The sequence below is a fragment of the Helicoverpa armigera genome, chromosome 27, assembly GCF_030705265.1.
Source record: "Helicoverpa armigera isolate CAAS_96S chromosome 27, ASM3070526v1, whole genome shotgun sequence".
Classification (NCBI taxonomy): Eukaryota; Metazoa; Arthropoda; class Insecta; order Lepidoptera; family Noctuidae; genus Helicoverpa; species Helicoverpa armigera.
In genome coordinates this window covers 7,279,161-7,295,265 of record NC_087146.1, presented here as the reverse complement: position 1 = coordinate 7,295,265, position 16,105 = coordinate 7,279,161, and the positions used below count along the sequence as shown (strand labels likewise).

The 16,105-nt window shown below is 37.4% G+C and overlaps 1 protein-coding gene and 1 pseudogene across 1 annotated transcript in view; one reads left to right on the top strand and one right to left on the bottom strand.

Annotated features, from left to right (window-relative positions):
• The window catches only part of LOC110384623 (dymeclin), a 59,329-nt gene extending 57,310 nt beyond the window's left edge, over nt 1-2,019 (bottom strand). The window contains 2 exon segments of the mRNA XM_064042086.1: nt 33-178; nt 1,871-2,019. Of these exon segments, the coding sequence (XP_063898156.1) occupies nt 33-172 (140 nt within the window). The 5' untranslated portion in view covers nt 173-178; nt 1,871-2,019.
• Nucleotides 2,020-2,466: 447 nt separating this feature from the next.
• On the top strand, nt 2,467-9,562 carry LOC135118877 (putative ATP-dependent RNA helicase TDRD12; annotated as a pseudogene).
• The last annotated feature ends 6,543 nt before the right edge of the window (nt 9,563-16,105 follow it).

The window sequence follows — 16,105 nt, the reverse complement described above, 5'->3', positions numbered from 1 at the left end:
ATTTCATATAACAAAAATTTTATAATACTCACGCACTACTCGGTGGATTTATATTAAAGGCGAGCAACTGGTTCCAGAACGGATCATTAGGGCAGATGACCTCGGACGAACAGAACCTTGTCAGTAGCTCATTGGAAGACAGCTCCGAATATCTGCTTATTGCTACACCCATCTTTATCTGAAAAGTTTCATATAAAAGCTTTAATAGTAATTAAGTTATTTACAAAAACCGGCCAAGTGCAAGTCGGTCTCGCGCATGAAGGGTTCCGTACCATTATTTATGAAACATTCCATAATTATAATACAATACATTCCATATTCTGTGACGGGACGGGCAGAGAGAGGAGCGAAAACAATAGGGTCCCGTTTTACCCTTTGAGTATAGAACCCTAAAACTTAAAACAATAATAAGTAAGTAGTAAGTCGATTTTTAGCCGCGCGCCAGGGCACGGCAATTGATATTTAGCCTCTTGGCCTTTTAAGCTGAAAAGGTTAAAAATCATGTAAAACTCTGATCACTTGGATGTGACGAGTCCACCACTAATTCAGTGAACTCAATCCTGCTAGTATGAGTTCTAGATATATTTCAAAGTCTTTAAAATTTCATTGTTATACATTATATCCATCATCAATCTATTTTCGTCCCACTGCTGGGCACAGGCCTCTCACACAGAGAAGGCATGTTACAGCCTTTTATCGTCCCACTGCTGGGCACAGGCCTTCTCTCACACGGAGAAGGATTGAGCATTAATCACCATGCTTGCTCAATGCGTGTTACAGAGAAGGGTAGAGGGTTAAATCAGGTAGAGGATAATAAATCTAGAAAATTCAATGAAACCTACTTGGTTTGAAATAATCAATAATACTATCAGTAGTTTTATGTATTAAACACCTACTTGAAACATAGCCAATTGTAGCAATTGAGTATTAACACGTTCGCGTGAGCAATCTCATTTTTAAATGTTGGTACTGTGGCGCACCTTTTCGCATACAAAATTAAACCAAGTCTTAAAACGCCCCGCCGTTATACGTAGTCTTATAATCTGTGTTATGTGGCGCAACGTTATTTCACGTCCGACGTCTATAAACGTTGTCGCCACCACATAGGTCTGACATGGTCCGTCAAAATAAATATGACAATCTAGAGGCGTCGTACGACGTTGGGCCTTTTCATACTTATATCAATACGACGTTGTAAGACGTTGCTTACGCGAACGTGTTAAAGTAGGTGCCTGATAAATGATTTCATTGCTAAGATAGATATACATACTATAGTAGATAACCAGTAAGTCTGACTAGACTTAACCAGGCCTGGTTGCCCGGTAACTAGGTTGAGGAGGTCAGATAGGCAGTCGGTCCTTGTAGAACACTGGTACACAGCTGCATCCAGTGAGACTGGAAGCTGACCCCAACATAGTTTTAAATAGACCTATATTAGTGAACTTTGTATTTGTTAACTTGAAAACATAAAAGTTACCAATTGAGCAGTGATGTTGACCCGTATAGATAAACTTTCTTACTTGCGTGGCGCAGTCGGACAAAATTTAAGTGTTTCACAACAAATTAGTCAATCTATTTCATTGTAACACAGCCACCAACGAAGTAATAAATTGATCTCACAGAAAGAACTCCCAATAGGACTTTAACACGCATTCGACAACATACACATGTGCGCAAATATATAAATTGATTTTTAGTTTCCGATATTTATATTATATATACAATGAAACTAACAAACATCATAATAAACAGAGATATCACCAATTATTTTTAAGTCTTTCAATGACTATGGTATACACGCAATCTTTCTTCGTTTTATCTACAATTAGTACTTTCAAGCCGCTATGCTTTATATTATAACAATTCTTACCTGTTATATTCGCAGATTCTAGTCTAAATTTAACATTAATACAGCAATTTAATTAATATTTTAGGCCGCGATTTGTTTTCAGCCACGAAATCATTGCCGATTTGTCAAATATTTGACATTTGTATGTACGACGATGACATTTTGAAAACGAAAGAGCATTGAACCATTGAACGCGTTCATTGATAAGTTACTTATTTTTAAGATACAAGTCTTTTGAGTTCAATGAATTGTACAAAAATAATCCTCATCAACCATTGTATGTCGACGGGCCTACACAAGAATTTCAGGATATATTCTACGCAGTAGTAGCAGTTCATCATCATCATCATCATCTCAGTCATAGGATGTCCACTGCTGACCATAGGCCTCCCCTTTGTAGTAGCAGTTATCCATATATAAAATATTACTGACTGATTTCTACACGTATAACTGTGAATTACTTCTGTAAAATGTCTGAAAAATATTAATGAAAGGGGAGAATCAAGATAACATTCGAAATTGCTAGAGCCGGCTCTGCCTGGTTACTGGTTGGTCACTGTGTAAAATACCGGCTTTACACCGATTAAAGACATCACTATTATTTAGTTCATTCAATTTGGTTTCATTTCATTCGCCGGTTCTCGGAAGTCGACCGACCATGTTTTTGAAATATTTTGCCGACTAGTTAGAGTTAAGTTTCAAGTAGACTCAAAATTATTGCTAAGTACACTTTTTATTGAAAATGGGGCTTGATCAGTATAAAGTGGATGTGCTTCACTACATTAATCCCTACTTAATATGGGTGGTAGTTCACAAAGAAGGGGAGGAAGATAAGTTTTTCTTCGAACAAATCGGAATCTATGGGATTATGCCTCAAAATGTAACTATTGGAGATGATTGCGTGGTGAAAACTGAGTCTTGTTCTACGTGGATGCCAGCAGCAGTTATTCCAATGAAGAAAGCATTGCGAGAAGCCGCCGAGGTTTGGTTTTCTCCAACCTATATCGACAAAAAGTATGTTTTGATACTTATTTCTTTTGTACCTTACTTTGTCGGTTGAAAATATATTATGAATCCTTTCTATGAAAAAGAAAATTAAAATAACACCCATACATGTAGGTAAACTCCCTTTCAGTAGGTACTAACTAAAGGTAAAGTCTTGATATTTTTTTCATGTAAAATTAAAATCGGCGGCAAAAGAAATGGTTTATTTTTAACATGTTTCTGTGTAAAAGTAAAGTATCTGTAATTGAGTGCCTACTGAATGGATTCTAGGGTCAGTGGGTCGTCTTAGTAGTCTTAATGGAAATCCATGTAGTGGCCTATTACAATTTTCCAATTTGAATCTTCTAAGGTAGGTTGTTAGGGCCCACAACTTCAAGAAAGAGAGCCTCTTAAGGTGTAGGTTGGGGCTCTTGGCCATTAGTTCACTGGCCAAGTTATATCATCATCCTCCGAGCCTTTTTCCCAACTATGTTAGGGTCAGCTTCCAGTCCAACCGGATGCAGCTGAGTACCAATGCTTTACAAGGAGCGACTGCCCTATCTGACCCCTCAGCCCAGTTACCCGGCAATCCAATACCCCTTGGTTAGACTGGTGTCTAGACTTATATTGGCTTCTGACTACCCTTAACGACTGCCAAGGATGTTCAATGACAGCGGGACCTACAGTTTAACGTGCCACCCAAAACACAGTCATTGGTGTCTAAGATATACTTAGAAAGTACATACAAACTTAGAAAAGTTTCGTTGGTACTTGAACCTGCGCCCTCATACTCGAGAGATTGGTTTTTGTCCACTAGGACTGGCCAAATTATATACATATAATTTCTAAAATCTGTTGTTACAGAACATCCATTTTCGAAGACAATATTCACAAGTATGGAGAGCTGATAGTTATTCTTAAAGACGGTAAAGAGGTCAACATACTCAATGAAATTGTCGACACTGGCTTTGGATTCGAAGACGAGTGTCTTTTCCACAAGGAATTACGGGACAATCAACTTGATAACGAGACTCGATTACCTAACCGTACATGAAGTAATTAAGCAATTAGAAGAGGGCTATAAATCTCGAAAAGTACCAAAGGATATATGGCTAGAAGTCTTAAAAGCCAAACATTTGTACTACAGGAAGCTAAGATGATAGAAACCAGTCTAGCTTCTAGAAAACTTCATATAACTGATGGCCGTAATGTGGAAACTGTTCTTAAAAACAAGCTGAATGCTTTGAAGCTTTGCAAAGATGTGGACGAGGATTCCGTTGGAATAGCCAGCACCTTTAGGAGTTCTAGACCATCTAGTGTAGTTAGTGTAGCTATGAAAAGAAGTTGGACTGGTTGCGATCTCAGAAAATTGAAAACCGAAAAGTACAGACGGTAGATGACAGTACCAAGGACAAAAGTGATTTTGATGACCAAGTTGATAATCCAAAACCTGCAAACAAGGTTTTATTTGAAGATGGCAACAATAATCATGAGACCAAGCTTGGTAAGTATCTAAAAGGCTGTTTTCTAGAGTATTTTGTTCATCTACAAGGAGTTACAAAGTGAGCTAGAAAAAGAATAACTTTATTTGCAAATTGAATTTCAGTAAAATTCCAGAATAGGTACAGTCAACTTCAGGTCAGTGGTAACAGTTTTATAGGAAAATCGTACTTATTACTATTAAGTTAAGGTGCATAACAGTTACCACTGATGTGCAGTCCACCATACAGTATCTAGAATGCTTCAATATTTTTGTCTTCCTGGGTAAAAATTACGCTAGTTTTAAGTCCTTTCTCAAGCTCTATACAACCTTTTAATTCATAACTTCTGTGTTCCATAAGTCATTTGTGATACACGTCATACATTGTTTAAATCGGTTTAGCAGCTATGGCGTGAGAGCCCGACTAAGGGTCCGTTATATCAGACCGGCTCGGAGAGCATCGGCGCGTATCTTTCTTTTCACACAGACCGGAGTCGGCTCCGATCGGCTGCGTGAGATGCAATCGGAGCCAAACGTTTGCGTGACAACGTCTTAAGAATTTGCTCTCCTTCCGAGCCGTTCTGTCTGAACGGGGTTAAAATTGCAATCATATTATTAGTAAGAATCGGCAGAACCATCAAACCCTCCCGCTGTGGGTTAGCAGCGGTGAGGAGTGCCAGACTCTTATTGACTAAAACTGTCGTGTTCCGTCATAGGCCTTTTATGTACCAGGGCCGCGGTATCTCTTTCGAACAACCCGCAGCCCCGGCAGGCGAACGGCAAAGACTCAAAATGAATTTCAATACTTTGTAATCTGTTCCAGCGTCATCAGGCAAAAACAGCGGTGGCAACCTACAGAAGACAATCTCATAGCCATTGGTCCAGCAGGCCTTCCTTTAAAAAGTTTTCACGTATGTTAAAACCTCAAAAGAAGAAGATTTACAAGCTTCTGTCAATAAGAAGGCAGAAGAAAGAAAACCAGAAATTGAAGCAGAAGAAGAAAAATCCAGACGTGTATGCACACACAGACTCTGAGGTAAACTTGAAAATAACTAATTTGGATATTTTAAAGAAAATTAAAGCACAAAATGTTTTGCCTAATGATGATAAATGTGACAGTAAAACTGCTAGTCCAAATAGTGGATTGACTGCTTTGAGACGTAAAATTAAATATCTCGAAGAAAAAAAGCTAAAATGAATGACAGTCTATCTTCGATTTCTGATAGGGATAGTTCCAAATGTGATTTAGAGTCGGACGCTGAAAGTTTAACTGCACTAGAAGAGGAATTCAGTCGTAATAGATCAAAAAGTTGTTAATCCTGAACCGGAACCAGTAAATTTTGATGTAGAAGTAAATAAATGGAATGTTAACCCGTTTAGAAACTTAGACGGTAGTATCTCAATATTCGTTGACAAGTTAGTCAGTCCTGTGTTAATGGTACATACTAAGAAAAATAACCGCATACAACCAGTTAGTAATATGAGGGATATTCCTTTGGCGACGATATTCATATGGTACTTAAGAATATGGGTATCGAGAAGCCTATGAGACCTCAAACAGTTTCCTGGCCTACCATAATGCGTGGGCACAGTTTCTTCCTTATCGGTCCTTATAACAGTGGTAGTACTATGGGCTACTTACCAGCTGTGTGCCGCTTAGTCAGTGATTTCAAGAACATGCCCAACAATTTCGGTCTGAGCTGCATCATAGTTTGCGCGACCTCTCACTCTGTGACAAACGTGGAAACTGTTTGCAAAATGTTCTTACACAGAGCGAAGATTCTCGCTTGCTTCGCTGGCATGAGTGACCTTGATATTACCACCTCACTTCTAAATGGATGCGATATTCTCATCTGCACTCCTACTATGCTAGTCCGTCTGATACAGGAAGATTTTAGTCTCGATCTTCATAACCTATCCACTTTTGTCGTAGACGATTGTGAACGTGTATCCAAGGTTTACACAAAGGAGCTTAAGTTTTGCCTTCTTAAGGTTATGGATATTGTTAAAAGTCGAGCTAATAAAGAGTGGAAAGTTCAGTATGTAATCGTTTCGAGGGTATGGTGTGATTTTATGACAACTCTTGCTAGGAAAGCACCAGATTCCGTGATATGCATCAGCGCATTCGAAGAGTGTGTCCCTTATACTAAAGTACCTACTTCAGTTGAATTTGTGAAACAAGAGAATAAAGTAGAGGCAGTTATCAACTTTTGAAGGACATTGATAGGTCGAAGATGTCTGTGATAGTTTGTAGAACTGACGACGAAGTGAAATTACTCGTAAATACTTTGACGAAATTGAAGTATGTTGTGTTCTCCTGTGACAGCACAATGACGGTGCAAGATTTGTATAATTTAGATAAAGCCTTGAAAGATTATGAAGAGCCCGTTTCTGGCCCTGTTTTGGTGTGCCTTGACGGGAATTTGACCCATTTGAACGTAACGAACGCGGTTTATTTGATTCATTATTCATTGCCCAGTCTATATTCTATGTTCTGCAAAAGATTTGCTGTATTAATTGATAATTATCCTTCCGTATTTAAAGACGAAGATACCAAGATAAAAATTAAAATATTGCTTGACGATACTAATATAGAACAATTGCCAAAGATTCTTCATTTTATCAAAAGATGTACAAATAATGTATCACCAGTATTAAATGAGATTAGCTCAACTGTTTTATCCGAAAAGAATCTGAAGAAAGCTCAAAACTTTGTGCCAATTTGCAAAAACTTTTGTCATTAGGTAAATGTCCAGATTTTTGGAACTGTATGGAAAGACATGCTATATTTAAAGATTACGATACACCTAAGGCTTGGATGCCGAAAAAGGTACAATTATCTTCCAAATACTGCACTATCACTCAGCTATATATTATTCTGCTAGAATAACATCTTGTATCACTAAAACGAACACCGTAAAATACGCACAAACTTATAGCTTGTTGTCGTTCAAAATGGGGATGTATTTCAGTAAAGAAGAGAACAGGAGGCTGTACGGCGTTCCTAAAGTCGGAGACATTTGCGCAGTTACCTTAAAACAGAATCTGTTTGCTCGCTGTCAGATCGCTAAAGTATTAAAACCACAAACAACAGACCTACTCTTTTACTAGTTAAACTTATCGACGAAGAAAGGTACGAAATAGCTCGCGACACCTGGCTCTACTGTTTGCCAGATGAATTAAAAGGTATAGAAACCCACGTTGTTACTGTTATACTGGCTAATCTGATACCTCAGGATAAAGATGTAACTTTCTCCAAGCTAGCTGAGTACCAGTTAAAAGAGTTACTGAGGAAAAAGAAGACCTTTATATGAGGGGTCAAATAACAATGGTCGTTGGTAACGTAATTTTAGTAGATACACTGGAAGCGTGTCAGAATTTGTCGTCCTTAGAAGAAGTGGTAGTCTATTCTGATTTTCGAAAGGAACTCTTGGATAATCATGCTATGCAAAATCCTGATCATATTAAAACTTGCGTAAAATATGTGATTATGTTTGTGAGGAGATTAAAGAACCCATTCGCATTGAAGTGCCAAGTTCTATTAAAATACTGCCTAAACCAAGATGGGCACATTTGGAGAGCGGACAATTTTCTTCAGTGTTCTTTGTTGATGCTGAGAGCCCATGGAAATTCTTTGTGAGGCCAGTTAAATTTGACTCGTGTTTAAACACTTTGGTAAATGATATTAAGCAGTATGTTAATGAAAATCCCGAGCCTGTAGAAAACGTGAATGTTGGAGACATCGTTATAGCTGAACTGCCTGGTGATGCTACCTATGAAAGAGCCAGGATAGACAGTGAAGTTAAAATGGTAAAGTCAAATGTTTCTTTGTTGATCAAGCTGAATCAAGTGAGGTTTCTGTTAACAAAATACTGCCGATCACTGAAAGACTCATTACGCGATTACCATTCCAAGCTATAGAATGTAAGTTAATAGGTATTCAACCATTCGGTGATAGTTGGACGGACTTTAGCACCAACTTCTTTGTAGATTCGTGTTTCGATTCACTCGATAAACACAAACAATTGTACACTAAATATTTCACTAAAGAAAAGCAGAATTTACTGAAGGTCACAAATATGGCGTTGTCCTAATAGACACGTATTCCACAGAAGATGTTATTATAAACCAGATGATGGTTGATAAAAATTTGGCTGAGGAAAACGAAGAATTTGAGCTGCTACACAATTTAGGTTTTGAAAGAAAGTCAGAAGAATCGTCTGATTCTGATTCTGACATTGATGACGCACCGGAGCAGAAAAATGTGGCTTTACCTCCAATAAGACCAGTAATAACATCTAATAGTAAATATGAGCAGAACAATGTGGCTTTACCTCCAATAAGGTCAGTAATAACTTCAGAAGAAAATAACAAACATAATTCAATGAAACCCTCAAACAATATTATAAGATCAGTTCCATTAGTAGGATCGGACGATGATTCCGATGAATTTGAACTGGTTTCTGATGATAAAGGGAAACTATCTTCTATCCCTTTAGCCGAAGTTGTAGGCATAACAGAACTTCCCGAAACGGAATGGAATGATAATACTTTAGCTGCCCCTATAGAAGAGACACAGAAAGAACGAACGAAAGACAGAACAGAAATTAAATTAGACAATAATCCTATTTTACAAGCAGAAAATATTAAGACTGACGAACTTAGCAAACCCAAATTGCTTTGGTGTCAAAACAATAATACGGTTACAATAAAAATCAAAATAATAGTTGATGAATACGACCTTGTTATTAAAGAGATATATAAAGTTTTCAGCTGAAGCAAATGATACAAAATACGGTTTCGATTTTGAGTTGTATGGAGTTGTGAATTTGAATAAATCTTTTCACTCAAATAAAGGTCAATATATACTAGTTAAGCTATGGAAAGTATTAGCAAGTAACTGGCTGTCTTTAACTAGCGATGTTGCTGTAAAAAATGGATAGCTTATGACATAGAGAACATAGAAGTTACTTCTGATGAAGAATCTGTTATTTTGGATGACAGAAAAAAATGTTGCCTGAACAGATTGATAGTGACAGCGATGATAATTTAGAGGATGATATTACATTTTCTTATTAACCGAGGGAGTCGTGGTGGCCTAGTACGCAAAGAACCAACCTATCTTGTATAAGTATTTCTAAGTTTGTATGTACTTTCTAAATATATCTTAGACACCAATGACTGTGTTTCGGATGGCACGTTAAACTGTAGGTCCCGGCTGTCATTGAACATCTTTGTCAGTCGTTACGGGTAGTAAAACCCAGTAAGTCTGACACCAGTCTAACCAAGGGGTATGGATTGCCCGGGTAACTGGGTTGAGGAGGTAGTATAGGGCAGTCGCTTCTTGAAAAGCACTGGTACTCAGCTGCATCCGGTTAGACTGGAAGCCGACTCCAACATAGTTGGGAAGAAGGGTCGGAGGATGATGACGATTAGTTGTCCTGTGTTTCACCCACGTCCGGAACTACTGCCCGTACCGGAATAAAATATAGCCTATGTTACTCGGGAAGAGTGTAGCTTTCTAACAGTGAAAGAATTTTTGACGTCGGTTCAGTAGTTTCGGAGCATTTAGGGTACAAACATAGGCTATTTTTCATCCCGGTAAGGGCAGCAGTTTTCTCAGGACGCTGGTGAAAAACCTGGAAAACGACTAACCGTGAAAAATAAACACAAGCTTTCATGACTTTTGTATATATTTTTAATTTTATATTTTTACTTTAACTGTAAGTAAATTGTGATATGGCAATGAAATTGCATGATGAGAAAGTAATTTTAATTTTATAATTATCTCTCTTATGTTTAATCTAGTATTCTAGTATATATAGAATAAATCGGGTTGCTCCGGTATCCGGTATCCACTTGAAAGGCTATCAAAATATGTATATGGTACATTTTAAATACTCATTTAGAGAATACATAGGTTTACAAAAATATTGTTGCATTTATTTTTGTTTTTTTTAATTTAGGCAAATAAGAACAATATTGTTATTTCAATGCAACTTTTAACCGAATTATTCCTAAAAGTTCCTTTTAGACCTAGTCTTAAATATATATAGCATTTATGTAATATAATTTAAGCTTTGCTATATCTTATACTGTTAAGGGCTCTCACACAAAACTGCGATGCGATGCATTCATGCTCCATATGAATTTTTGCGATGCGATTTTGTCCGGCAAACCGTACCCAAAGGGTAAAACGGAACCCTATTGTTTTCGTTCCTCTGTCCGTCCGCCCGTCGGTCCGTCTGTCACCAGGCTGTATATCATGAACCGTGATAGTCAGAGAGCTGAAATTTTCACAGATGATGTATTTACTACGGAACCCTCGTGCGCGAGTCCGACTCGCACTTGGCCGGTTTTGTTCTTTTATATGTATTTAACATTAAAGCAGTGCAATAATGTTTTGTGATCCATCTTACAAATCCTAAAAACACGTCAAATACACTTGAAAATATGGTTACCGTACCAAAAGGCTGCCGAACAAAATAGCATCCCATCGCAAGTTTTGTGTGGACACCCTAAATATATAATAATGGCGTCCACGGCCGATTTCGGCCACATCGGCTGTTCTCATATAGTGCACGAGCATTTGCGCAGACAAGTGCACTCACTATTCCTTCACTCTCATAGCCCGACGGGACGGCAATCCGACACGACCGGAAGAGATCAGGCGCAGGACCGACAGCCCGTAGTTTGGAAGTTGGTGATTGATACGACCGTGCATCGGAGAGCACGTTAATGTCGGTCCTGCGCCTGATCTCTCCGGTCGTAACTGATATATGGAGCTGGCTAATCTTATGAAGAACAGTCGCCGTGACCGACAATCGTTCTGGAAGCCATTATGTGATACATATCTATACTTATAATAAATCTGTAGAGAGGTCAATTCTGTACATTAAATATATTTCCAATAAATCTATCAGGGGTGATTAGTGATTGATACTAATGCCAAAAATGCAATCAGTAAACGTCTAAACCACTGCTGTGCTGATTTTAATAAAATTTGGTACAGAGATAGATTTGACTTTGAGAAAGAACATAGGATAGTTTTTATACCGGACTTTGAAGAATTCTCTTGGAAACGCTATATAACCGAACTCTATGCGGGCGAAGCCGCGGGCGGAAGCTAGTCATGCTATAAGGACTATTTTGCGGCTCGCGGCGCGTTGGCTACGCTTTATTTGGCTGTTGATGCAAATAGATAGATGTTCAGATTGTTCGACCTTATTGATTGGCAATGATTGATATTAACAAACCGTGCTTATCAGCGCCACTTTTAGTCTTTAAATAATATATTTTTTAATACGTAAGTATTAGTTATTTTGGTAGCGTTTAAATTAATTTTTTTTTTTATGTTAAGCAGTAATAGGCTAGGTACGCATAGATTTAGATAATTAGATTAGCTGGTAATTATTATTTCTTCCTCTCTTTGCACAAAGTCCAAATACATATATTACACATATCCATATATTTTAAATATTAAAAATAAATGGACCTATATCGGGCACAGAGTCCAAGGTCTATGGTTAGGGCCCCAGAGACAGAAACCTCCTCACAATTCGCTCTGTTTCAAGGAGTACCGCCTTCTGAATCAGTCCCTTCACTAATTAGGCCAAAAAGAGCCTCGTGAGTTTTATATTACTTTAATTTCTATAAATCAAAGTCAAATCATTTATTTCATTTAGGCCTTTACAAGCACTTATGAATGTCAAAAATATAACTAATTATTTATTTCCTTACTAAATAAACTAAATAGTTATTTCCCCAATTTTCTAACGATTGAAGAACGCTGCACCCACAGTGGGGTTCATTTGATGCTATACCAAGTGCTCCAGGGAGAGGATACCTTTCCTCACCTCCGGTCGGCACCTCGATGACGAGGGACTGGTCTCCCGCCTCTGGCTTGCCTTCATTGGCCGTCCAGAGTGGAGCCGCTAGAGCAGGGTTAGTAGCTCTGCTAGGAGGAATGCTTCGTGGTAGGCCTGTCCGCTCACGTCCGACAATCGGTGACCGATTTTTGTAGGAGAAAAGAGATGGCGGAAAAGCAACGCACACTTCCTGCAATAACTTGGTCAGAAAATCCTTATTTATTTATTTAACAGTTTATGAGACAAGAAGCAAAACAGAACAATGAAATCTCTTTCAGCAAGCCCTTTATGGGAGAGTTGGAGAAAAAAAGACAGTCGGGATTCAATTATATTAATATAAAATAAAATAAAAAATGATTTAATTCAGGTCCATAACCCATATAAAAAGTTTACTTGGTTACTTAGTTTTTAGCTACATACTGCTTACACCATAAATGTCAGAATTACATGCAAAATTATTTTATTTTATGAAATTAATATTAACGCGATAAAATCCGTAAAGAGGACCTTGTCAGACAGCCCTACAAAAATCGGCCCGATTATTATCTGTCCTACAAAAATCGGACAACCTAAGCGGCGAGTGGGTCAGTGATGCTGGGCAAGTGATCTGAGTTGGCGTCTTCACCACCCTTCAGCCGCTCCTGTCCCCTTTGCCCTCTTATTGTAATTTTCGCGGCCTTTTCCTTTTTTCTTTTCTTGTCTTGTTTGAGGACCGTTCCTATTCGAATGATCGAAAAATATTAATTATTTGGTCACTATTAGATTTTATAATCCCACCGATTTTGTAATGGAAGCCGACCCCAACATAGTTGGGAAAAGGCTCGGGAGATGATGGAAATGATATTATAATTCTAGGTTGACAACTTTACTGGTTTGAATACCACATGGAATTGCCACTTAGGTACAAATACAACAAATAAATATTGTTTTCATGCATCATCATCATTCAGAAAGCTCATATTATTTTCATAAATATCTCAATAGCCAATAAGTGCTTTTATATTATATAACTTAAACTGATAAATATATCATATCATATTTTAAATAATAATTAAAATAATAAAATTTAAAGAATAATTAGATCCTACTTATTTCTTACATAATAATATACTACGATTATCTTCACTGAAATCACTGGTACTCAGCTGAATCCGGTTAGACTGGAAGCCGACCCCAACATATTTGGGAAAAGGCTCGGGGATGATGAAACTATGATTATTTCCATTTTTACTTTGCCATCAAACTGTACTCAAACAAAACAGCTGTTTTAACCGACTTCAAAAAATATCAGTTTCGACCTGTATGTATGTAACTAAATTTATTTAATTAAAATAATAAGAATACAATTTATGATAGGGAAATATTAAAACTAAGTATCAAAATATTCATCCGCATCGCTGTCAGCTGGGATCGTGCCCAAAGGCTGGCTGCATTGCCACGCTGGATGGCAATGCATATCCTTTGACCGAAGTATAGGCCAGCCCTTTGGTCACGAGTGGACTCCACTAATCGCTTACTGATTTCTCGAAAGAGTCTGTGGGCATGTATGTATGTACCTATGTGTATAAAAATATTGTCAGCATTTTTTGAAATTAGTTTTCTTTGTCAATTAATGTTGTTAATTTTAATTGTTCATAGGTAAGATGTTAATCACTACCACACCAGACGTTAAGCGAGAATGGTCTGTTCTCTTTTTTTATTTTCTTTTTTTGTTAAAATTTATATTTCAATTTTTGTTGAAAACAGAAAAATATTGTAATAAATAAATGTAAGTTAAGCTTAAATATCATGACCTTTGCATATTTCTGAGTTTTCATGCAATTGATTTCATAGATAAAAGCATTTTTTCCTAACCTAATTGTAAGTTTTGTACTTAATCATCAAATAAAAATCTTGAAAAATATTTTTTTTTTTTTCATTGTATGATTAATGTGGTTTTAATTCCAACTTTCTTATTTTCCTGGTATAGACGACAGCACGTCAACTTACCTTCATCTGTCTTTCTTCAATAGATTTTCAACCTTATCACAATAGAAGATTACCTAATGTTCGTTTGGTAAAATTATACAGATTCGGGCAGGGGCGATTCTCCTAAGTTAATAATGTCAAAATCGAATAGAAATCGAATATGCATTATGATCGCAATAGCAGTTTTAACCATATCGGGCATTCTGCTACTAATAAAAGACCAATCGTATTTGATTGACATTTGATTGGTCTGCTATTTTGGTGATTTTGGTCTATACGGTAGTTTGCTGTACAATGATTTTGCAATCGTAAATCATATGCAGACAAAATGATTCATTATTGAATGACAGAAAAGGATAAAGACGTTTATTTCAAAGAAAAATAGCGGAATGCCACATACGCTTCAATCGTAATCGAGTCGGGATTAGATCTCAGTTGAATCGAGTCGAACGTGAATTGTATGTCGCTTAAGTAAAATTAGGAGAATCGGGCCCCTGGTCGACCTGCTGGCGTCTATATAGTAATAATCATCATCACTTGCCTCGTTGGTCTAGTGGTCGCAACCGCGGCTGCTGTGCTCGAGGTCTCGGGTTCGACTCCGGGTCGGGCCGAAATCGCTTTGTGGGATCGGGAAAAGTTTCGTTCGTTCACAGTGTTGACGAACGCTACTTATTATTTTAGTGTAAAATGGTTATTATGCACATGATAAGGCCACTTTTATTTTCTAGTTAATTGTGTTTCAAAAGATCTAACATAATCTATTAAAACATTTTAAAAATCCATGACAAGTCTTTCCATATTTTAAAATAAAACCAGCGTTCGTCAACACTGTGAACGAACGAAACTTTCCCGATCGTCAACAGTGTTGACGACAGGGTGTTACCGAGCGGGAATAACCCAATAATTCTTCCGTGATTCGGAAAGTACGATAATTTTTCCCGGCTGCCATATGAACATCTTTGGCAGTCGTTATCGAGTTTGTCAGAAAGTCTGACAACCAGTCTTACCAAAGGATATCGGTTTGCCCGTGCAACTCGGTTGTGGAGGTCAGATGGGCAGTCGCGCCATGTGGCACAATAGTACAAAGCTGCAGGCGCTTAAACTGGAACTGAACATAGTTGGGAAGTATGATGTTTTAAATAATAAAAGTTTATTTATAGAACAAGAGGAAGTATTTATTGTGTCAAATTCTAATTTTAAATTAGATACACTTTAGTTCTTACTTCTTAGTAACAAAGACAGAATAAAAAATCAAAAAGACAACGAATATAGATTTCGTTTTAACTTAAAGAAAATATAATGGGTCGTTTTGAAAGCAAGCTGCCGACCGCAGGTGAACTAGTTGGCAGCTTTGAGTTCCTACTGAGCTGCGGGATTATTCGAAAGAGTTACCGCGGCCCTGGTACATAAAGGCCTACGTCGGAACACGACGGTTTTAGTCAGTAAGAGTCTGACACCCTCACCGCTGCTAACCCACAGCGGGAGGGTCATTTGATGATTTTGACATCGTTAAAAAATTCTACTATCGCTGCGAGTGCAGTAGGCAGCTGGCATTCAAAACGTACCTTTACAGTTTTTATTCTTATAGATAAATAAAACATTAAGGTAATAACAATCACATGATGAGTAGAAATTGGAATCAAATTCAGGCTCCATACACTACAGGACCGATTTTGATGCGGTTTTAACATAGTATTCATTAGAGTTTTGGCAGGTCTGTTAGTAGTTTTTTTATATTATAATATTAATTAACACACTAACAGTAGTACTTATAACAAAAATAAGGGAATAATTTAACAAGTAGGTATGACATTTTTTAAGGCTTAAGGCACTTAAAAGTAGCTACAAATGTTAAGTTACAAAAACAGCTTTAAGGCATAAATTTAAAATAATCACTGTCATCCTTTACATTTTCTTTTAAAAATACCAGATACTTAGCTATGTCCGGTGATAATA